This window comes from Euprymna scolopes, chromosome 18 (genome assembly GCF_053919585.1).
Source record: "Euprymna scolopes isolate OS-2025 chromosome 18, ASM5391958v1, whole genome shotgun sequence".
Lineage (NCBI taxonomy): Eukaryota > Metazoa > Mollusca > Cephalopoda > Sepiida > Sepiolidae > Euprymna > Euprymna scolopes.
The window spans coordinates 63,063,547-63,090,302 of NC_136499.1; the positions used below are offsets into that span (position 1 = coordinate 63,063,547).

General features: G+C 32.9%; 1 protein-coding gene across 1 annotated transcript in view; it reads left to right on the forward strand.

The window, feature by feature from the left end:
• LOC145297633 (retinal guanylyl cyclase 1-like) overlaps positions 1-26,756 on the forward strand; it is a 1,014,990-nt gene that overhangs the window by 920,736 nt on the left and 67,498 nt on the right. The window contains exons 15-16 of the mRNA XM_080143738.1: positions 4,479-4,577; positions 17,024-17,115. Of these exons, the coding sequence (XP_079999864.1) occupies positions 4,479-4,577; positions 17,024-17,115 (191 nt within the window). The remainder of the gene's footprint in view (positions 1-4,478; positions 4,578-17,023; positions 17,116-26,756) is intronic.

Below are 26,756 nucleotides of genomic sequence, written 5' to 3' on the forward strand. Positions count from 1 at the left end.
ATTGGCCCTACGAGAAAATAATAGAATACAGGAAAGCGTTAATCGCTTTTCTGGTGGCTACTTTTGTCCAATCCTCGGTTGGACATTGTGAAACAAATATAAATATATTATTTTATTTTATTGAAATGAGCGCTGTTGTTCGGGTTATTTTGCTCCAGAGTTATCAGTGATTGAAATGCACCAATTAATTTCAAATAAGTTTTTTTTTTTTTTTTTTTTTTATTATTATTATTATTATTATTATTATTATTATTATTGTTGTTGTTGTTGTTGTTGTTGTTGTTGCTGTTGCTGTTGTTGTTGTTGTTGTTGTTGAGGAGACTCGACGTTTCACACTTCTAATACATTTATTATCATCGAAATCAGTGAAATCGCCCATTTTCTAACCAAATCGATTGATTGCTTGCTGTAGTCGCGGACTCACCGCGATACACAAGGAGAAAGCTTCGCATGCCTCCTCGCAATGACTTCGTCCACAATACATTGTTGTCTAGATTGCACCATATCAACCTACTGTTGATTTTATTATATTATATTATATTATGGCTTGAATTTAAATTTAAAATGCAAACGTTAAGTATCATGGTTCAATTGTGCTAAAAACATTCATTCCGAACGCGCCTCTGTCTAACCAATGAACTTTACTGTTGATTTTATATGCCGGAGCATTTTGCTTGTTCAATGATAAAGTTTCTAAAATGCCCTTGTGGTGTTTTTTTTTGTTTTTTTTTTTTTGTTTGCTTTGTTTGTTTTGTTGTTTTGTTTTGTTTTTTGTTGTTTTGTTTTTTTTCAAAATCAGATTGTTCCTTTTTTACTCGGGTGTATTCGATTATCGATTTTCGATACTTATTGGATGCATTCTGATGCGAACCCCATCTAAGAACACTTCCAGTAAAATAAATTGCATTTTATTATTATTATTATTATTATTATTATTATTATTATTATTATTATTATTATTATTATTATTAATATTATTATTATTATTATTATTATTATTATTAATATTATTATTATTATTATTATTCACTCCAAACAAGGTGCAGTGCCACTTTGAAGTAGGGGGCTACTATCGGAGACATAAGTTGCAGGGGTATTATGAAGATAGATGAGAAGCAAGATGTTTTTTCACATTACACTTGAACTTCTGCATGTCAGTAGAGTTGGGAAAGCAACATCCCAGAATGGAGTTCCAAAGTCTAGCAGTTCTGGGGACGAAACTATTGGAGTAGAAGGCTTTCTTACACCTAGGGATCTCTACTGTAAAGGGGTGGGATTTCGCTGCTTGTCGGGTTTGTCGGGGTATTCACGTCGAGGGGGTACAAGTGCTTTTAGTTCGTAAGAGCATTCACCATTAAAGTACTTGTAGAACAGGCAGAGGAATGCAACATTTCGTCGATGGGACAGAGGCTGAAGCCTAGATGACAGTTCAGGACGTATCAGGTTGACTACTCTCTTTTGAACCCTATCCAAGAGTGAGAGACTAGTAGCAGATGCACCAGCCCAAACGTGACAACAGTACTCCATACATGAGCGAATGGTGGTCTTATAGAGGTACAGGATACTTTCAGGCGTAAGTAGTTTTCTAGCACGGTAGAGAGAGCCTACCTTCTTCGCAGCAATCTTGCAATGCTCTCAATGTATCTATTTCTAGTTCATATTTCCTGTAAACGTTAAGCCGAGGAGTTTTAATTTGTGTGAAATATCGGCCTAGCCGTTTAGGGGTCATTAAGGAACAAAAATCTTACACCCACACACGTATACACATAGATTAATAACTTTTTAACATATAACTAGAAATAGTAACATTGATACATTTAAATATTATATTCCATTTTCATATTTTTATGCCATCCACCCCAACTTCCTCATAATTTTCATTATTCTAAACATAGTTGTAATTATTATTTTTATTGTTATTGTTATAATTTTATAATTACTAATATTAGGATTATCATCAATACTATTAATATTGTTAGTTCTATTATTATTGTTATCACCATTCGATGTATCTACGTTAGAATGGCTTTGTTATTATAAGAATTACTTTTATTTATTCCTTTACTTACAAGCAGGGAGACACGATATTGTTCGGGATTAAATAAGAATCAACTAACGCTAAAAAATATCTAATACTTTCATTGTCATCGAAACCGGTGAAATGGCTCATTTTTCGATAAACTGCTTGCTCTAGTCGGGGGCACCACGGTGCACCGGAGGAAAGCTTCTGATGCTTTCCCGCAGTGACTTACTTCACAATACATTGTAGTCTACATTGCACTGTAGAGAACCTACGTTGGACTTTATAAAATTATATTTATATAACGGCTTCAATTAAAGTTTAAAATATAAAAATTAAATATTCAATTATGATCTAAAGAGAAACATTCATTTCGATTACGCTGCTCTCTTATCAAAGAAGTTACTGTTGATTTTATACGCCGGTCCTTTCTGCTTGTGTGATAATAAAAATTTCAAATGCACTTGCGGTGTTAAGCTGTATCAAAAAGTTAAGTCTGGTAAAAATTGAACCGTTCCTTTTTTTTAATAAAGATGAGACTAATAGTCCGAAATAAAAATAAAAAAATTAACGTTCCTTTTTTATCGGAGTTTTCGATACTTATTGGGAGTATTCCGATAGAAAATCTATCAAAGAACATTTTTAGACACATCAAGTATATCTGTGTGAATTTTTAAAAAATCGACCTAGGTGTTTCCGAGTCAATATGAAACTAAAACACGCACGCACACACACACACACACACACACACACCTACACACAGTGACTTTTCCTCTATGGCTAATTAGGATAACTTCCGAACATTCGTATCAGCTATACTTTAGCTCTCTATAGTATATAGTATCCTCTCTAGTATCAGACCTGACAGAATGGTTAATTGCCGGTATAGACCGCTTGACACCTTATAAGAAATTCCAGCAAAGGCTAACAGCCTACCATGGTACAATCTAAAATGAACAGAAACCACTATTTCTACTCCTTTCAACAAAACTAATGTTATGAAACTAAATCCAACTTTAGGATCGCCAACGACCATTGTAAAAGAGTAATCAAGAATGCGAGAGATCCGTATGCTCAGTACGTCAAGTTAAATGTAGCTGAGCAGTGGATTCGTTCCCACTAGTTAATCTGACAAAGCAAAACTCATTGCGAAAACCTTTGCAGCAAATTCTACTCTTTGCGACTAGAATCGTTTACCCCCTTCTCCGGATTTCTTTCATTGACTGAAAACACGCTATGCGACATGCAAATATCTGTGTGTGATGTTGCCAAGCTTATCAAAAATCTTTATTCTAGTAAAGCAAATGGCCTCGACGACATTCCAATGATAGTACTAAAACAGTTTAAACCGGAACTAGCTCGTATACTTACAAAGCTGTTTAAACGTTGCCTTAACGAGAAATGCTTCCAACACCTTGGAAAACTTCATTAATCTGCTCGCATTTAAACATTCTGGGGATCGATCATTTGTCTCTAAGTATATACCAATCAGTATCGTGTGTGACGAGTAGGGCTTGGACAACAGCATATTCTTTTGATTGTTTTGACTCTTGAGTATATATCCGTAAATATCTTATATGTGTGTGTGGAACTGTGTCGGATATATACTCGGGAGACAAAAGAATGAAAATAATATTCTGTTGTCACAGCCCTTGTCATGAGTAAGTTGCTGGAATCTGCGATTAATAGAAAAGTGGTTAACCACCTCAGCAAAATAATCTACTCAGTAACATGCAATATGGTTTCCGTTCTGCTAGATCTGCAGCTGATGTGCTAATTGTTATATCACACAGGATTACTGAATCTTTCGAAGAGGACTTTGTCACATATCAGAAGGTTTTTGATAGGGCATGGGATAAAAGGTTTTTACACAGATTGTCAGTAACGAAATAGCTGGAAATCTCCTCTTAATTATTAAATCCTTTCTCTCTGATAGGCTTATTGTATTTTTACAAGGGAGACACCACTTATCAAAGCCCGAAAGCCAATCGAGTTAATGAATGTAAGGTGGTAGTGTAGTAACCATTAAGGGTGTAAGCTGGGTAGTATTAGATTATTTAAAAGAATGGTTCATAAACAATTTGTTTACATTGTACTTGAAGGCTACGATGTTGCTTTGAAGCAAACCAGCGGAACAGTATTCCACAAGCAAAAAGATGTTTTGTTCATGAAATCTGTGTTTAGATTTAGGCACAGATAGAGTGGGGAAATTGTTGATAGTGGTTGTAGCTAGTCGAGAGTTTCTTATTAAATCTCTACAAGGGGAGACGATAATAACAAAATGGCTGGAGTTGGCATTAAATAAAGTCCAAAACAGTTGATATGCGGTAAAAGATGCACTAGAAATCTCATTTTTAATTGTCTTATAAAAAAAAAAACTTTTACTCAAGTTTTTTTTTTTTTATCTAACCCAATGTTTTTTTTCTCTTTTTTATACTTCATTTTTTTTTTCTGGCAGGTCCATGCGCCGCCGGCGTGGTCGGATTACGAATGCCGCGGTACTGTTTATTTGGAGACACCGTCAATACAGCCTCGCGTATGGAATCAACGGGATTGCGTAAGTATATATGTACTAGTTGTCTCTCTCATTCTGCACACTACTCTCGGCTATTTTTCTATATATGTTACAATGAGCGTCCATTATTCCAAAACCTTTCCTTTCGTCACACATTCCTTTATATATATATATATATATATATATATATATATATATATATATATATATATATATATATATATAGTAGATGTGGATCCGAAATTGAATAAGAACTGTATTACATTATCAGATAAATAAGTAAAGGGAAAAAAGAACTTATTTAGGCGTTGGCATTTCGAAACTAAGCGCATCTCATCAGACGAGGCGTAATAAACTGGTATATATCTACAAAAAACTTGGATACAACATTAACTTAGAAATGAGATAGAAAAAGATTATGTATATACAGCAGCAAGAAGGATGCTGAGAGTATAGGTATAAAGAAGATAGGAGAAAAAGGGACGTAGGTAGAGAAGTAAGGAATTATCTAAGGAAAAATGTAGTAGAGAAAAAAAAAACAAATGCATATATAATAAGCATTTAAAAATTAAGAAAACAAAAGTAGTCAATACTTTAGAAGTTATCTCATTAAAGTCTGTGATTAGAATCACAAGAATTAAAAAAATTCGGAGCTGATGGTAAGGAATCCATTGTAGAAATCTGGAACTCGCGTACAAAATGTCTTAAATATGGTTCCAGATTTTTTGTACAGGCATTTCAAATTGTATATTTTTTAAAAATTCAGTATATTATTGCTGTACATCTTATGAGATGACTGACTAATTTTTATGATTTCAGGTTCAAATGAACAGCTACAGCGGGTATTGGAATCCACCTTACTAAGGCCTGATTGTCAAAGCTGGTTAATTCTAAAAATACAATCTGAACGCGATGGTACTTTAGGAGAATGATATGCAATGAAATTTTGTTTTAAACTTTGCAAAATGGGTGCCATAAGATATTCGAGGAAAGAAGCGCGTCTGTAAAGGATGATGAGAGGCGTGGAGGAGTAAGAAAGTCAGAACAAGAGCTGATTTGCCAAATAAAGTATTTCATGAACAGACAATATTCACAGTTTGATGCCAGTGTGGGCACTGTACATACAATTATTCGCGGGAAACTGAAAACGCAGAAGATTTGCGCGGTTTGTCCCCAACTAAATTCTTGTTACAGACTGTTTGACCAAGATGAACATCAGAACAGTTCCTTGCCCTCCCTATAGTCCATACCTTGCTCTTTGTAACTTTTGGTTATTCCCAAAGCTCAAGGAAAACCTTAGAAGCTGTCGTTATGAGATTACTGAGGAGATAAAATACAGACAAGAGGACTTCAATGGAGTCTTTCAGACGTTTTGGGAGCTGTACAAAAAGTGCATTGCAACCGGAAGAGATTACTTCGAAGGAGACTAGAGTTTCATGTATGCACTTTCAATAAAAGCTCTAAAGCGAAAAAGTCTGGAAACTTATTGAAGGCATCTTGTATCCTTTGTAAATTCTTGCGAATTGTAATTCAACGATCAGAATAGCAAGTGAACGCATGCTTACAAATCAGCGTGGAAAAATGCTCACAAAGTGTATGTGTATTTAAATGTAACAATATGACTGTATAAAATTTCCTGTGTTTCATGAGTAAGTTGCTGAAATCCATATAAAATAAATAAGTAGTCAACCATATATAACTTCCTCGCGACATGCAATATGGTTTTCGTTCTGCTTCATCTACAGCAGGTGTGTAAACGGTTATATCTCATAGGATTAGTGAATCTCTCGACAAAGGTTTCATTTCTAGTGCAATTGCTCTTGACATATCATGAGTCTTGATAGGGTATGGCATAAAGGCCTACTACAGTATAGCTGGAAATGTCTTCTCAATTATTAAATCTTTTCCGATAGGCTCATAAGAGTAGTGGTTGATGAGCAGAAATCATAAGCGCACAGTATTAATGCTGAAGTTCCTCAGGGGTCCATCCTGGGCCCAACTCTTTTCATGATCTACATCAATGATCTCCCAAAACACATATTTAGATCATTCGTTTACATTTATGCTGACGACACTACCATCTATGGCAACACATCAAAAGCCATAAATGATCAAGTTCTCTCTAATTCCCTCGCCTCTGATCTTGAGCGCGTGGTATAATGGGGGAAAGGTAGATGGTTACTTTTAATGTATCTAAAACCAAACTTCTATCTTTATATCATCAACGCTCTGATCCGCATCTGGCATCAATTGAAATGGATGGCGCTCGTCTTGGAGAGGCTCCATGTTTTGACAAGCTTCTGGATGAGCTTTACTCCTGATCTGAAATGGAACACGTGCATAAAATCTGTTGCCAAGGTCGCTAAAAATGGTAGGATCCTTCTACCGCCCCAGTAGATTTCTCACTGCTGATGCAATTCTTTATCTATATAAAAGCCAAGTACGTCCAAGTATGGAGTACTGTTGCCACATCTGGGCAGGAGCTGACAGAAACAGCCTATCCTGCCTTTACAGAGTTCAAAATAGACTTCGTAGCTTAGTGGGGAATGCTCTTTTCTCTTCCCTGCAACCTCTTTCTCATAGAAGAGGCGTTGCGAGCCTGTCTTTGTTTCATTGTTATTTTCATGGCAAGTGCTCGTCTGAGCTCCAATCTCTGGTGTCCCTTCGCTTTTTTACGGAAAACACCCGTCTAGCTTAAACCACTGTCATAAATTTCCCCCACTCTTTATCTGTGCCTAAATCAAAACGTAGATTCCATGAACAAAACTTCTTTCTTTAGACTGCACGCCTGTGGAACTCTCTTTCATTTGTCTGCTTCCCAGCTGACTACAACTTGGTTGTCTTTAAGTCCAACATAAAGAAATTCTTGATGAGTCGCCCCCTTAAGTAATCCAATTTACAAAATGTCCATTGAAAGTGTGTTATAGGTGTAAATGGCGTACATATCAAGTTTCAACTCTGTGCATTGAATATTCAAAAGGCGACCACGTTTTCTTTTATATAAAACTAGCATAATTCGTGTCCTTGCGTTGCCCGGTAAAATGAGAAAACAAAGAGTCTTAACTTCAAAACCATATTGACTGAAAATGATTAGGAAGTCTTGATTAACACATAATGAAAATCCTTTGTAAAAGTTGAAAACTGAAAGATAGGGAAAGGAGGATATACATATTAGCTTTTTTGTTTGCCGCAGTCTGTATGCGTTTGATGTTGAGCGATTTTCTTATTATATCGCTTACAAAACATCCGGCATTCGAACTGTGCTATCATTTAAAATTTGGTACATTTCTGTCTAGTAGCTTGATAGCTTATTACTGTATCAGGGACAGACTTACAAAACAGCACATTTTTACAAGGGAGTCGTAACTTAGAGTGGAGATTACTAAAATAATAGCTATTAACTCATAATAGACCCGTATATTTACTAGTATATACAAGTGAATTGAATCCGAATGAATTTTCGAGAAAAAAAAAACTTTGAAAAATCAATAAAGGAGCTGACATGTCGACATTATTAGAAATGTAGTTAATAATTAAACTGACTTTCAATCTGCCTCTAAAACGCAGATGGAAAAAAGCATCCGTGTTAATTTTTAATTAAAACGTGTTGCTCAGATGATTCTCGTGTCAACGTTGACAGTATTTTACAACCATATACACGGAATGGGGAAAGAAGAAAGGTTATAATACTTTCCCGTACTATTACAGCTGAGACTTCTATATATTTAAACAAAATACCTTATAAATATCATAGATATGCATGTGAATCTGATCAGTGGCTTTTCTTATTCGGCGAAACGTGAGAGCTATGTGGGGGTATGGTAGGAGATTAACTTGAAAAAAATATACCGATAAGTTTTTTTATATAGTTACCTACGTTAACATGCGAAAATAAGTGAATGACATTTTAATATATATATATATATATATATATATATATATATATATATATACATATATATATATATATATTACTGTTATTCATTCAAAACATAACATATTGCCCTTTAGACGTGCATCGATACTATAATGAATCATGTCTATAGGGATATTATATAGGGGGTTGAGCAGCGAGATGTCTGTTGTCATCCCATTTAAATTTATGCGTGTAAATGCAGTTAGGGAAGTAGGAAATAGCGAGACGATTCCAACACCCGGTAGTTTGAAGGGAGAAACTATCAGAATAGAAAACTTTCCGGAATTGTCGGGTTAGTCGGGGGTATGTCGGGGGTCGAACAGGTACAGGTGCTACGACTTCGTAAGAGCACATTCCATCAAAGTACATAGTGATGCAATATTGCGACGATGGAGCAGAGGTTGGAACTTGATTGACACTACGGGACTTATTAGATTGGAGTCTTTTTTTTTTTTTTTTGACGTTGGTTAAGGAGAAGCGTCTTGTGGTAAATGCGCCAACCCAGATGTGGCAACAATACTTTATGCATGAGCGAATGGTGCTGCTGTATAGATACTGGATACTGGAAAGTCTGAGTAGTTTTCTAAAACTATAGAAAAATCCCACCGTTTTTGCAGCAGCTTTGGTAATATCATAACTATCCTAATAGTCTTTTTTATATATGCAGGTAACAATAGATCAATTATAAATAGTTTTACTTATATTACTTTTGTTCGTTACAAATAAAACATATTGCTACTGAAGCGCAAGGGGCTACTGCGATAGAAGCGAAATTTATCAGGAATAACCTGGGTGGGCAGTTGGGTAGCAAGATTTTTTTTTTCATTTAAATTTCTGCACGGTGGTATGTAACGAGAGACATGGAAGGACATTCTAAATGTAAGGGTTTAGAAGGAACATGTATCAGAGTAATAAATACTGCAGTATCTATCGACCTGTTAATTAATAAGGTGAAATTTCACTGCTGATCAGATCGGAATATTTATGTTGCGGGGGGGGGGGGTAAAGTGCATTGATTTCATCGAAACACATTCCGTAAAAGTATTCGTAAAACAATCATCTACAACATATATATATATATATATATTTCACACAACATATATATATATATATATTTATATATATATACATAGATATACATATATATATATATATATATATATGAACAAATGATTCATAAAACATGTTAAAAGACACCTTGAAAAAAGTTAAAAACATATTATTTATATATATATATATATATATATATATATATAAGGAAATGGGAGAGATCATCATATTTATTTCCATGCAAATAAAGAAATTATATATACATATATACGTTTTATATATATATATATATATATATATATATATATATATATATATATATATATATATATATATATATATGACTATTAATTAAAAAACAATTTAGATTTTAACCGTTCTCTAAATTATTTTCTGGAATTATTATTTTGGGTAGGTATAGAGAGATGTGAAAGAAACCTGTCTTTGTTGTTTTATTAAATTTGAGAAATAGGAGATTGGAGGGGATTCGATTAGACGACGTAATGATTTATCGTGTATCGTTTTTAAGAAAAATAAATATATATAGGCGAAACTCAACGTAACCTCGATAAGAGAATATATGAACATAAAAGAGACACAAAAACTAATGACATACTTACCGCCATTTTATCCCACATTATGTAGCATGATCACCAGATTAACTTTGAGAATGCAACTATCTTAAGTTCATTAGTTATTAATTTCCTTCATTCATTGTTTTTGTAATTGTTTGATGGCGTTGAGGTAAAAGCTTAGCAAATGGAGTCAAAGGTGCTTTCGTGACTGGATTCGAATATCTCGACTGGCAGGAAATATCATCGTACACTGATGATTGCGTAAACATGAATCACTAGTGTCTCTAGGTATAAAAGAATAATTATTATTTAATTATAATTACCAAGATACTTTAAGAATACTTAAGCATGAACAGTATCTCGGAAGTAGTAATCAAGAGGCAGTAAACTAGCGTTTGTGCAACATTCACAATTTCCGTCGTTCGAACACTCTGTATTGTCTAATGCCTGTGCCAGAATTGAGCGTTTATTAGTTATTAATTCTCTTCATTCTCGTGGCAATTGTTGGGTGGCTCGGAGATAAAGGCTTACCAAATGGAGTCAAAGATAGCTTCGTGTGTGGGTTCGAATCTCCTGATTAGCAGGAGTTATCATTCTACAATGATCATTGCGTAAGTAAGAAACGCTAATGTCAGTAGACGTAAAAGAATAATTATTATTTAATTATATATATATATATATATATATATTCTGATATTATTACTGCTGTGAATGTGGAGTGTAACTTGGTACGTCTGCGCCGTAGAAACGTCTCATGCTGGGGTCACGAGTCAGCTTCGCCTTTTTGAAAAGGTAATAAACCGCTGTATGGATGGATGGCGTCATTAATTCCTTTTATAGAATTAATTAGTTGGGCTTGTAGGCGGTATTACCGCTGAAACGTGAACACTTGATACTAAAAGGGAACAAACATATCAGATATAAAATTTTCTTTTAATTCCCACTGTTGAAAAACACATAAAACCTGAGTTTGTACAATTTGGGGGTGGGGGGCACGATCAATTCTGTGCGAATTAATCTTACCGACTGCTAATTCACCCTTGTTGCAGCAATTCGGAAAAATCTGACTAAAAACAATTCCTCTTTGTGACTTGTATTTTCCTACCACTGCGGAAACATGAGTCAGAAAGTCGGAAAATTGGAAATTGAAAACCCAACGCCCTACAGGACGAGCCCCTGACCTGCAAAAAATAACTGGGCAGCCCCATTAGCATTCTTTAGCAGGGGGGTCTCAAGCTATTAGCAATAAGCAAACACCTTCTGTATAATAGTATAGTATTAAAAAAGTATAGTAGGTTAAGCCTAGGAGGCTGAACCTACTACAGGATGCCCCACCTCAAAGTAGCCTGATCTCTCTAATCTTCCTTTAATGAATTTTTACCAGTTTAATCGACCTACTTAAAAGTAGCCCGATTTCTATAATCTTTCTCTTAACGACCAACTGACACCACAAGACAAAATGCAATTCGTTTTCCAACAAGATGGCGCTCCATGCCACGAGTTTCACAGATCACTGAAATGAGTTCATGACATGTTTACGGAAGATAGGACAATAAGCAAAGAGTTATTTCCACCGCGTTCCCCGGGCTTGCCATCATGAGATTTTTACCTTTGGGGACTTTAAAACAAAAAGTTTATGCAAATAATCCTCACAATCTAGTCCAACTAAAAGAGAATATTATCCACGCTATCAGGAGAATCACCAGAGAAGATCTACAGGCAGTATCTTCAAACGTTATTAAACGTGGCCAGAAATGCATAGTTGTCAACGGGGAACACTTCCTTCTCTCTACTACATTTTTCTGGACTATTTTTAAGTGGGGCATCCTGGATAATCACGACCATACTTCAGCTAACGGAGAGGATTCCGTCTCAATACTGGTCCAGATTCTGGCGGCTTTGAAATACAAGACCCTACTTCGGAGACTAATAAATTAAAAGATTTAAGCCATGATGATGTCCTGTACTGTATTGAATTGCTACTACTATGTCTTTTTTAATATATGCTACACTCCCAATGGCCAGGCTTTGTCTAGATAAAACAGCAAATGGTATCGCTTAAGTTAAAAGATATTTTATATCACTTTATTACAATTTACCATGACAATTATGAGTCTAGTAAACCAATGGTCACAGGTGGATTTTAGCCTTGCTAAGTGGTAAAACTAATAGTAAAAAACTAAAAATTCTCTTCACAACTCTTTCCGTTTAAATGTACAATACCATTATAAGTGAGTATTTATTTGCTTCCCTATTGAGCAAATTAGGCACAAGGCCGTTTTTAATGTGAAAAGGGGACAGGGGAGGAGAAAGATGGACCAGCTCCCCGAGAAGAGGGGAGGGAGAGCTGGTAGTGCTGCTTATTGGTATATACCACTTCTGTATAGTATAGTAATACCACTATAAGTGACGTCCTATACTGTATAGTATAGTAATACCACTACAAGTTACGTCCTATTCTGTATAGTATAGTAACACTACTATAAGCGATGTCCTATTCTGTATAGTATAGTAATACCATTATAAGTGACGTCCTATTCTGTGCACGGTTATTACTAACACTGTTTTACTAGATGACGTCACAGAACAATGGCTTCATCACATTTGCATCGGTACATGCAACTAAACAAATGGATAAGCGAGCAATGTCGACAGAGACTTATTTGTATATAGCTTATGTATATTCACACGTCGGTCTATTTTATAACAGGCCTTTCTTAGAATTTTATGCTGAAAATGAATAATGCGTATCTCTTCGTGCAAATGGTAAATTAACTTTCTGACCTCAATCCTCTAGATAATGTGCCAACCTATCGTCAGGCATATTTATGCGTAAATATTTATTTAGTAAAAGCGTTTCCTTCTCCCTAGTTGTAAGTACTTAACTCTACTGAGTATGAAATGCATGTTATTTAGTGATCAAGTTCTTCGGAGACAGTTTAACCTTTATATCTAGATATTCATGTATGGAAATCAGTGGATCAACTTGAATGCCGCTGGTTGATAGAATCCTGAAGATGATCCCCAAGAGATGTGTTTATGCCGCGTGATCTCAAAGATGTGCTCATTCATCAAAACACTGAGAATAAGAACCCAAATGATACTTTCTGTCAGGAAATACTCGTCTGCAATTGGTAAAAATAAGTTGATTATAAATATAAATAGGACTATATAACATGAATTATAATCATACAAAATAAAGGATGTGCTGAAATAATAATATTATTATTTAGAAACTCATACTTAATTCCACTTTTAACTATCCTGTAATTTCACCTGACAATTTAATAAACAAAAGATCCCGTAAAATTGAATTTAACTTGAATAACATTAAGAAAAGCAGAACACAGAAAATAATTTTAAAAACTGGGTATTTAGAAAAGAATACAAACTAAGGTACTTAGAAGAAGAAAAATAAGACATTTGCAATTAGAAAATTAAATTGACAAGTGAGAATAAATAATTAAATAAGGTTACTTAGAATAAAAAATAAAAGGCCATGTGGAACACAGAATTTTATAAGACGAATACTGTAACATATTTTATCAGTGGTGTGAACCTACAAATAAGTTTTAAAATAATATGGCCGTGGATATACAAAACTATTTTTACTCTCAATGAGACTATTTAATATTTATAAAAGTAACATTACTAGTGGCGTTCTAAAAGTAATGCCTCCTATTTTTATTCCACCCGGATGAATCAGAATGAATTACAAATTTCATTGTTTAATTTGTTTGATTAATTCAAGGCCTGAAAGTTTCATTACTTTGGTGCAGATATTGATTGTGTGAGATTCTAAGAAAGCCACCCTGGGTCATAGACATGCGTCAGAAGCATATATGCGTCATTGTATTCCTAACAAAAGTGCATTAAAAATGGCGATGACTATATAGAAATACAAATTCTAGAAGACAACAGGTCGCTTGTTTTAATGGTACCAATCCCGTCTTCCTATTTATTCAACGTTTTTAAATAAATAAAGAATAGGAAGATAGGAAGATTTATTTTGGGACAACCCATGTATAACAAACGAACTCCAGGCGCCCATGCAAAGCTAGCGTCGATCGCGGATTACAATGCAATGAGAATGGTTGTGACTATGTAAAAAAGCAAAATTGGAGCATAAAAGGTCGCTCGTTCTAATGGTACGGCTCCTGTTTTCGTAGGTCTCCAAATATTTTGTAACAAAAATAGGCTACTTTCCATTTGGGACGATTGCTGTAATATTTTATTAAAATTAAAGATCAAAATAAAGGAGACTTTAGATATAAGATTTGTTAAATATGAGAGTTCGTGTGTGTCGAGTGCATGAACATTTGGATTATCAGAGTACCTACAAATATATATATATATATATATATATACATATATATATATATATATATATATATATATATATATATATATATATATATATATATATATATACTAGATTCGAAATTACTATTAAATACCGGAAGTTGAAAAATTAAGGCATGAAGAAGAGCAAACAACGAATAATGATATTCGTACAGCCGTTAAGAAAATTTAGTGGCAAGTGCTTTTTATTACAATAGAAAAATGCGAGCATGAAAAGTAATATGGTTAAGCTTTAACATGGAAAGGTAAATGACTAGTTGCTAAAACTGGACAAGATATTCTAGGAAAAAATATAATATATTTATAATTTAAAATTATGCACCATTAAGAATTGAATATATTATGTTATGAATTGAATTTTTTAAAAATTCTTAATGCTGCAATATTTTAAGTTATAAATTTATTCTATTTTTACTAGAATATCTTGTCCTTTCTTTTCCAGTTTTAACAACTAGTCCTTTACTTTTCCATGTTTATGCTTAACCATATTGCTTTTCATGCTTACTTTTTTTGTTGTTGTAATCCATGATTTTTACAGACCTCCAGGAAATTCACTTGTTCTTTGTTTAATTTCAGTGTTAGTTTTTTGTTTGCCTCCATAAACATAACATACACAGATGTAATAACAATGTACGACACTCGTCTGCTTTCAAGAAAATCCCACAATTATCTCACTTTCATGCTTTCATTTTCTCTGTTTCACTTGTTATTTCTCTTTTAGCGAGAGCAGTGAACTGGTAGCAGCAGTAGTCGCTGGAGCGACGTAATTGCTATGGAAAGCAGTCATAAAAAACGTCGCCCATCTCCTTACGTCTTTTTACGATTTTGAACACCAGTAAATTCATCATAACTTTTGTTTTACTGAACGAAAATTGAAAAAAAAAATTCATCATATAGCTGAGAAGGTGATCTATAAACTGTAATAATTGTTTGAAATTTGGTTGAAAAATGAGTGAGTGGTGAAGCTTTAAGGCAGTTCTAAATGACTAAGAATGCAACTTAAACATATATTCAAACACAGTAGTGTTTGAATGATAAAATGTTCATAATGTTTGCTTGACGCATTAAATATATTCTGTAGATAATAAAAAGTGAATACGGCAGTGTTAATAAAAGAGTCTTGTTTATAGGGTACTGAAACATTTTAGAAAATTGGATTTTTTCCATGCGTCGATGAGCTGCCCAGTTGGCCAGATTATAATTAATAAACTATTATATGCTTGTATACCAGTATTATCTCCAGAACAGTAGTACGCAAGTTTTTACCAATAAAAGCCTAACATTTTAAAAATTGGCAACCGTAAGAGAGTCTGTTCCTTGGAAAATGGTTGGTTGGTTGGTTGTTTTTTGCTTTACGGCATATCAACCCTTTTCAGGTTATTTAATGCCCAATCCAAAGATTTTGAAGAATTTTTTTAATAGAATATATTTGCTGTTTTCAAGTTGGTTTCTATTTAACCCAGACCTGGGAGCAATGGCAATTAAAGGGTGGTTCTACACTCCCGAAAGCCCGCAAGTTGGGGCCTCACCTCTGGATATAGTTTAAGGTCATATCCAGGACCTTGGAAAATAGTAATTATAAGATATATATATATATATATATATATATATATATATATATATATATATATATATATATATATATATATATATAATGAAAATTACAATTGAATTTAACAAAATGATCCAAATGGTAAAATTAAAGTAAATTATAAATATTAAAGAATTAATATTTATAAAATTATCTAAGCCAGATATAAAAGCTCGATAATATCAAATAGGAAATAGAGCTTATAATATGAGCAAACAGTTAATGAAATATGTTAAAAAAACACTTTGAAATGAGTTAACAACATATTTAATCTGAAAAGGAAACACTAGATAAATGGATAGTCCTTAATCCGCGGAGTTTCGAAGAAATACTCTCCTTCTCATCAGGGGGTAGGAATTAGCAAAATGCAGAATCGGATTTTGTATGCAGAAGTATTTGATGAAACAACAAATAAGTCAAAGATCTTATTTGAAAACAAAATAAGTTAAGCAGATGGAATATGGTAAAGAAAAAGGTGATTACACATCAATGGATAGTCTGGTGGAAGATAAAAAATCCAGTGACGTTAAAATCCAAATGTAAAACTTCAAGAAAGTTAAAAGAATTTCCATTTGTACAAGTAAAATCCAAAGAAATCCCAAATATATATATATATATATATATATATATATATATATATATATATATATATATATATATATACCTTCCAGGTTACAGCTAGGAACTGAGTCAAGAAACACCGTGCACTTTTGAAGGTGGGAGAGAAATCGATTCCAACTAATAAACACATTTTTGTGTATTGCATGTTTCTTATCATGATGTTAAACAATATGTGAATGGTGATCACCTCGGAAAAAATAGAACTTACATTAAACATTTAATGAGATTAAGAAAAGCTCTGGTTTTTGGAGGATTTCCTAAGTAAGCATAGAATCTTTCCGGGGCAGACAGTTTCCTATTATTATATATAATATTGATTTAACTTTCTTAAAACTATTTAATGTTTTTTATGTATTTTTTTTCTCTTTTGCAGCTTTGAGGATTCACTTAAGCGAATCAACGAAATCGAAATTGGATGAATTAGGAGGTTACAAATGTGAATACAGAGGGGAAGTGGAACTTAAGGTAAGACAACAACGTATCCTTAATGTAGGTATTTTGAATATTTAACAACTTCCTGCCTTAAGATTTAGGATTCCGATAAGGAAAGAAAGAAAATAGAAATTTAGAAAATACAGTGCGTGGTGGAAAGTCCAGTGGTAGTAAAACCATAGTATTCATAGAAACTCACTATGAGGTTTTACACAGGTTAATATCAATGATTTCTCTTTCACAACAACCTGTGGTGTTCCCTGCAGTTGCAGTGACAACAAGTCTCACCAGATTTCCAGTACTTTCCACTTCTTTCAATAACCTTTGCAAATTTATTTGCATTATCGCAATAGGAATTTATCATTGAGTTCTCGTTGGTAGTGACTATTGATTGCTACTGGAATTTGGGTGACAATAAGCCTTCCCAAGGTCCCAGTCCTCTTCACATCATCAAGTGAAGGTCTGGTTAGTGTTTTCTCTCTTCGGTTTTACATCCTCCTTGATCGTCCTCAATTATTTGGCGCCAGTTTATGGTGACACTCACAAAAATTGGAGGAATAGCTGAAGACGGGGTCGCAGACTGGTTAAATTATTATTATTATTATTATTATTATTATTATTATTATTATTATTATTATTATTATTTATATAACATTCTGTTCGTTCCGTCCTTCGTTAATGCGTATGTTACGCTTTGAACTATGGTAATCTTCTTTAAAAAAAGGTCAAATACGCGATATTTGGCTTTAAAGGTATATCTGGCACCCGTATGTTAAGCTTTGAATAAGGCCAGATCCAATTTTTGCAGGCCAAACTGCTTTAAAAGGGGCCAGATTTGACGAAATTTCGCTTAAAAATGGCCATTCTCGCAATCCTGGGCAAGAATATTAGAGTGATTATCCTTCCATGTTTTTTAGTTTCCTCTATTCATAAAAATATCAGCTTTATCAAAACATATTTGTTGATTAAATATGTTTCGCATTCCGTGGAATTTCCACAGGTGCTGCTGGCTCTGTTTATTATAGGAGTTTAATTCTCACAAAGAACATTTAATCTACATAATTATAAAACTCTGTGGACCTTGATTTCGTTCTTGCTGGCATCTTGTCTTCAACGATTGAGAACTACCATCTTTCAAAAAAAGGGATGGCAAGTGAATTTATATACAAAACATTAAAACTACATGACGTGGGTGCAATCAGCTAGAATCTAAATCAAAACATACAACTCACCACCTTCGTTTGTTAGCCTCTGAGCCAGCGAGGTGGGCGTTTGTACGTTTTAGTTTCGATTCTAGCTGATAGCACCCATGTCATATATATATATATATATATATATATATATATATATATATATATATATTAGTTTTTATCTCACGACCATATATTAGGTTCAATATCATAATCGATAGAGAATTGTCTCCATAATAATAAATACGCCACCTGCATGAATTAAAATATTATGTTTAAGTGTATCTTACGATCAGGCAATGCCGAGGGGTCTGCTAGTTCATAAATAAAATTTATTCGTTACAATGACTTTAATTTCTAAGAAGAGTTGTGTGTTATTACAAGATTATGTGTCTTACATTTATTGCAGTAAATAATTAGTGTTGTTTTATTATTGTTATTAATAGAAGATACATATTGGTGTACATCATTTTTTAAGCTTTCTCATCTTATCTATTTTTTTAAATATTTAACTGAAAATATTGCAATAACAAACAACTTCTCGAACCCAAAACATTAGAAGTGACCAATACTAATTTAAGTTCAAATTTAATTTGAAATAATGCAGTAATAATAATAATAATAATAATAATAATAATAATAATAATAATAATAATAATAATAGTAATAGTAATAATAATAACCATTGTTATCACTCTGCTTATTATAGTTATTATTATTATCATCGAAATTGCATAACCACATCGGTTTTACTACCAATACCATTTGCCGTAGGCTTGCCATGCAGTTATTAAAATATATCTCAATTTATCAGCATTTAAAATGTAACTGGTCTCTTTTTTATTAAAAAAAATATTGATAATCATACGAAATCTTAAATTCTGTAACCAATTTTTTAAAGTTAAAAGATACTTAAAGCTATATTTATTAAAATCCAGCAGCGTATAATAAATAATATTATTTAGGAAACGAGTAATAAAAGTTTTAAACTGGTTAGACTAAATATAATGTAATCTGTGACGGTAATTCTGCTGCCTTGGAATTTTATTTGTAAACTGTTTTCTGAAACTACACTTGTTTGTTGTTTTGACGTCTAACGACTTTGTATATAGCGTTATCTGTTGTTGGTTTTTATCCTTTTCTTCTGGTTTTTGTTCATTTCGTTATTTTCGCCAGAGAATGAATGAGGAGAAATTGAAAGTGCTAGTGATACCTATGAAAAAGTCATATTCTTTTATTTTTGACACCTTAACGATTATATAAACTTTAAAAAATAAAACTGCAAGAAAATTCTGATGTAATGCTTGCTTAAAAAATGAACGCTCGCTTAATACATGCATATACGTATATATATATATATATATATATATATATATATATATATATATATATATATATATATATGTATATATATATATACTATTTGTTATTATTACCTATAGACACTAGTATTTCGTGTTTACTGATGCAACAGAGTATGGCGGCTATATAAAAAATACCGAGCCGTGTGCGAAATGACATCACGGTAAGGAAAACGTAAGATACTATAAAAAGGAGACAGAGTGCACTTTAAAGAAGACGATTACGTTAGAGATGTGGGTGATACCACAGCCGTAACGAGAAGTCGCCCGTGGCGGAAAATGAGGAATAAAGGACTTTTTTTAACCTGAAACAGAAGTTAAAGTTATTTTCTCTTTCCTATTATTTATCTCATTTGCGACTGATTCTACAACGTGTGGATCACGGATTCTACATGTTTACGCGTCTGTAATCGTGTCTAACGTTACAGTAAGTCTTGCCGGTCGAAGTATTCGAACGCAGTTGTAAAGTCACATTTGACCCTTTAGCTTTATATTAAATCCCTTGCCAATATCAATTAACATGTAAACAGCGACAATTTGAACTCTAAATCAGCAGGAAGTGAACAGCAAAGGTTGGAACATCAGTTTACACCTAGTTTTACTATTTATTTAAATTTCCCTAAATGCCCAACCAGTGTTGTCACGGTAGCGATAACAATATTCCGGTTAGGTTTTGTAGTTGTTGTTTTTTTTGTTGTTTTTTGTTTTGTTTTGTGTGTGTGTGTGTGTGTGTGTGTGTGTGTGTGTGTGTGTGTGTGTGTGTGTGTGTGTGTGTGTGTGTGTGTGTGCATGTCTGCTCTGACAATTCAGTTATGTGTTAAGGATCAACATGGCCTCTGGTATCTCGGCATTGTTTTCAGTTTTCCTGGACTTCTACTTGTCACTGGACTTAAGCAGTGCTGATTCAGGAAGGTGTGGTTGGCGATTATGCAATCCTTACCTCACAATTACACATGAAACCACACTTACATGCGTTTTATTATCTTTCGAGAATGAATGGAGGCGTTTTATACAGTGTCTAAAAACTCACATTTACGTTTAGCGTCGCTAGGAAGCAATTTGAAGGATAGATGATAATGAGTTAGTAAGATTCCCCACATGATCTCTGTAAAACCAGCCTTCAAACCGGACCAAGATCTTAATGGTGCCAAGTTGAAGAAAAATCAATTATTGCTGACCCCGCCGTAGCTCGGGACTAACGCAAAGAAAAAGATGATATACGAACGTGAAGTGTAGTAGTTCGATATTGAAAAACAGATTTTTCACGGATTCTAGAACCAAGTATTTTTTAAACCAGTTTAAATCCAGTTCGATACACAGCAATTGAATTACGTACTAATTCCAATGGAAAAGGTATTTACTGATTTTTTTTTCTTAACTATGAGTAGAAAAACAATGTTTTTCTGTACTTAATGCAGCGTTTGCGATATTTTATGTTTCATCATAAGATAAGCTTACAATGCTCGATGTGCTGTAAAAGAAACAAAACACACCAATAAAAAAACACTACACTTAATGACGTAAATCTAATGCCTTCCACGCAGCTATCTTCCTTAACTCACTGCCGACTTGATAACCGCATTTTAAAACTTTCTGACTTTAAATTAAAAACAATCTTATATAGCGTCTTGTTTTTATTAGTCTATCGAATAAATATCAATACATATTAATGAAAATTATTCAAATTTTTCGCCCAATTCAAAATAAGTTAGAAATTGTATATATTAGTGCGTTATCATCATCATCATCATCATCATCATCATCATCATCATCTGTCAGTGCATTACAAGAGATTACTTACTGAAAATAACCAGTCGTTTTTCCTTGAGTCTGGGAGATAAGTAGTCGGCGAATCCTTTCCGCATCTTTCGATAATCATTGCAATTGAATTTGCATTATTGCAATATCAGCTTACCATTGATTAGTCTCCGAAAAGGACTATTTGTCTTTAATAAATTAGGTAGGAGTAAGCATGTGCAAGATTCCAGTACTATTTACATTTATCTAGTGGATATCAGATGACTGATAAATCCATTCGCCCTTCTTTATCATTCGCAACTATATCATGTGCTATCAGCTCAGGTTGATCCGCTTTCTTTTGGCGGAGGGGTGGGGGGCGGTGTTTATAATATTTACCATATCACTTTGCTGTTCTTCACACGCGGCCGTTCCTGTTTTCCCAATCTTTATTGGTCAGGGTGCTGCACTGCTGCAGTAATTTATTATGTGGTTTACCGTTTTATCTTTGTCCACAAAGTCTGCAATTACAAATCCCTTGTGTTTGATATTTTAGTGTTAATGTGATTAGTTCTAATCGCGCTATTCTGTACAGATATCAGTAGAAATTCTTTTTCTTTTTTAATTTACTATTTAAAAGGATGAGATTAACATACGCATTAACTAAGATTCACTCTACATAGTTTGGGTAATATATTCATTTTCAATGCCATGAATTTGTAAACTGTTGTTTGTTTTTAAATTGTAGGGTCGATGTTGTAAATTTGGTGCAATAAAAATTATTTCTGGCGATAAAAATGTTCTTTATGTTTCCGTTTCAAATAATATTATTAAATGAAGCACCGTTTCGAATTTAAAAAAAATTATTTAGTATTACGCATGTAATGTGAACATAAATACGTTTTAAATGTGGCAATATTATAGATACCCGTGTTTTTTTTTTTTTTTTTTTTTTTTTTTTTTACAAAATGCTTTCTTACTGGATACCGCCATGTTTATTTTAGTAAGGCTCAATAAGAGAAAAGTATTAATACATTTTTTGCCTATTGCTACGTAGTGTCATATATATATATATATATATATATATATATATATATATATATATATATATATGTATGTATATATATATATAATATATATATATATATATATATATATATTATATATATATATATATATATATACAAGAAAAAACTAAAAACTAAAAAGCATTCAGACATATATCCTTGAAAAGTTTGTCTGACGAAAAGCGCTTCAGGTTCCATTACAATTCGTGATTTCTTTTAATCGACTTTTTTTTATCGACTTATTTATTATATAGCATCTACATTTTTTAAACGATATTCATCACATTTATTTTCTTAATCGCAACCGTCGATGTTTTCTCTTGACAATATATCGGTTGAAAGATGTCCCGAGGTTTATTTTAGGTCCTTTTTGTATTATCGCTAATTTATAGATAAATAAATTTACTCTTAAATCGTTTTTATTAACGAATTGTCGCTTTCCCCTTAATGAATTATTTGTTTCCCAGCTCGGTATGTCTCCTGATATCTTGTTCAAATACAAATATATATATATATATATATATATATATATATATATATATATATATATATATATAAGGAATGAAAAGATACCAGTGGTGGTTGACGTTATGTTTTGAGAAAAATAGAAAAACCGAATGAAATTATTAAAATAATCAACGTTTCGTCCTTATTTCAGAGGACATCTTCAGGATAATTGAAATAAAAATGTAAGAAAAGAAAAAGTCATAGATCGTGCGAAAAGGAAGACAGTTTTTGAATCCTACCCATGTCGGGAAGGACAAACATATGTGTGCGTATGGTAAGGTTGGGTTGTTCGATGTCTATATATACACTTTTAAAAATGCGTTAAAATAAATATGTACATTTTTTTTTCTTCTTCTGTAAACTTATTCATTTTGTTGAAATATTTAAGGAAAAACGGTTAGCCAGGATCTGTTTTGATATTTTGTTCTTTGATTATTATTTTCCCTATGCTAGGGGTTAAATGGTAGAAGATAAAGCGAAAATTATTAAATACGTGATAGATAGAGCTAAAAGAAGACTTTTAGAATCAGCACTAATATTGATTACTAATACTATTACGCAAAGAAAGGCTTCTACCATTTAACCCCTAGCATAGGGAAAATAATAATCAAAGAACAAAATATCAAAACAGATCCTGACTAACCGTTTTTCCTTAAATATTTCAACAAAATGAATAAGTTTACAGAAGAAAAAAAAATGTACATATTTATTTTAACGCATTTTTAAAAGTGTATATATAGACATCGAACAACCCAACCTTCCCATACGCACACATATGTTTGTCCTTCCCGACATGGGTAGGATTCAAAAACTGTCTTCCTTTTCGCACGATCTATGACTTTTTCTTTTCTTACATTTTTATTTCAATTATCCTAAAGATGTCCTCTGAAATAAGGACGAAACGTTGATTATTTTAATAATTTCATTCGGTTTTTCTATTTTTCTCAAAACATATATATATATATATATATATATATATATATATATATATATATATATATATATATATATTTGAACAAGATATCCGGAGACATATATATAGAGAGAGAAAACATCGGCGGTTGCGATTAAGAAAATAAACGTGATAAATATCGTTTAAAAATATATAGATGTTATATAATAAATAAGTCGATTAAAAATCGATTAAAAGAAATCACGAATTGTAATGGAACCTGGTGCGCTTTTTGTCAGACAAACTTATCAAGGATATATGTATGAATGGTTTTTGTTTTTATTTTTTCCTTGTAGAAATACTTATACAAAAGGGATAACGACGAAAAAGAATAAATAGAATGTGTCCTGCGGTTACAGTTGGGACTATTTGGGGGGAGGCATTCTATTTAGTTTTTTTTTTTTTTCGTCGTTATCCCTTTCGTATAAGTATTTCTACAATAAAAAAAACATTCAGACATATATCGTTGGAAAGTTTTTCTGACGAAAAGCGAGTCGCTTTCCATTACAAATCGTGATTTTTTTAATCGACTTTTTAATCGACTTATTTATTTTATAACATCCGAATATGGTTCAATGATGGAACAATGAAAACAAACAAACCATTTTGTTGTTGTTTTTTAATTTAATTGCAAATCTACTTCTTTTTTTTATGAATAGCTCTCACAACAGTCTCTATACACATACTTCAGTTGAAGTCGAACACAAATTTGATAAAGGGAAATTTTCCAAAAATATTCTATGGAACTTCCATCATATCACAGTGATGTAAGCAACAATAAAATATAATGGAATAAGAGTGTGTATATATATATATATATATATATATATATATATATATATATATATATGCTGAGAAGCGAAAAAGAACATACGCCTTACAAATTAAGTTCTTACAAAAAGCTAGTAGCATGAAAGTTCCACCAAATCACGTATTTTCGTTTTCCATATTAACAACCATCAAGTCAAAAGAAATTTTTTTAATCCGTTGTGATAATAAAGAACTGAGAAAACTACCCGCGTCAAGTTTATTTGGGTGTCAATTTTAAAATATTAGTCCGGATCAGATTGCCTAATTGCAAGAAAAAAAATGTCAGCTAGGAATAAGATGCAGTAAGCTTTTTATATCAGCTAAATACTGAATAGCATTACGGAAATATAGTTCTACAAACTTATGGTTCTTGGAAAAAACGTACTAGAATAGGAAACTATTACAATGAAGTATCACAATAGCTATTTGACTGAAACCACAAGACTTACGAGTCAAACGAGCTTGAACAAAGAAAGCAGGGAATTGATCAGACATTTCTGAAGATCAAATACCATATACTATTCATAGTATTGAGACTAGCAATATCAGTGGTGTGTGTGGGGGGTGAGAGAGAGAGAGAGAAAGAAAGAGGTTGCAGAGAATCGGAAAGAGTGGAGCTAATTAAATCACAGATACGTTCATGTATCTTATCAAAAACATTCAAATTAGCCATTCACAACTACAAATATGACAACTTTCCGAGAAGCGGAATCAACATTGGATCGAATATATAAACTCTAAAAAGATTTGATGGAAAGAAAGATCCAGAAGTTTTAGAATCGCTTTCTCGTCAAGAGCAGACTTATCTATGAGAAACTCAGGGAGAAAAGCAGCACGTCTACGATTAAAGACAAGGGCTATGACAAGAGAATATTTTTATCATTGTTTTGACTCTTGAGTATATATCCAACACAGTTAGACACAGTTAATAAACCGAGAACCACACCACTCTATATAAAAGCATATATCAAGTGATACACGCTGGAGAGTCAAAATAATGAAAGGAATATGCTGTTGTCATAGTCCTATTAATGACACAAACTGTCTAAAAAGATACGGGGATAAATAAAGATGTCGAAAAATTACTAAAACCCAACTATACTACTCTAACTACTGTTACTCTTATTACTGCTTCTACTTACTTTACTTGTGTTTTTAAGAAAGTGAACTTCTGAATTGAGCCCACGTATATCGTACATAAAGATCGCATGTTCAACAGCAAAGCTCAGCGGTTTTATACGAAGTCAAAAAAAAGTTTGGCTCAGAATGCACAACGGAAAATTGGTTATACATGCCCACATTATTACTACACTACTGATTTGTGATCATACAACTGACACATACTTTTCTTACAACATTCAGACGCAGACACCTAGAAGATGACAATTGATGCTAATATATAAAATAGCAGGAAAACCCGACGTCTCCCAGGATTGAATAGGGATCAACACTTGTTCTACACTTTCTATACTTTTATTTTCATCAAAATTGGTTCATATCGATTGATTGTCTGTTCAAGTCGGGGTCCATTGCAGTGCACTGGGAGGAAAATTTACATGCCTACGCGCAGTGACTTAGTTCACAACACATTTTAGTCCACATTGGACTGAAGGTTGCTTTTATAGACTTATTCTCATATAATGACTTGGATTAAAGTTTAAAATAAAAAAGTCAAGCATCATGGTTTATATTGTGCTCTAAACAGAAGCATTCATTTCTAACGTTCGCCTGTCCTATCAAATAACCTACTGCTAATTATATTAACCAGGCCTTTCTGCTTGTGTGGTGATAAAACTTCTAATATGCAATTGTGGTGTAAGGCTGCATAATGGTGTTAACTATAATCAAAATCGGACTATTCGTCTTTAATCGTTTTTATTATTGATTTTCGATAGGTTTCGGAAGTATTTTGATACACATAAAGTACATTTGTGGTAAATTTAAAAAATGTCAGTCCAACCGTGTTGAAACCCATCAAGAACGATTTTTCACGGAGACAAAGAGAGAGATTTTTATATATAAGGAGACATAATAGGAATTGGTAAACAAT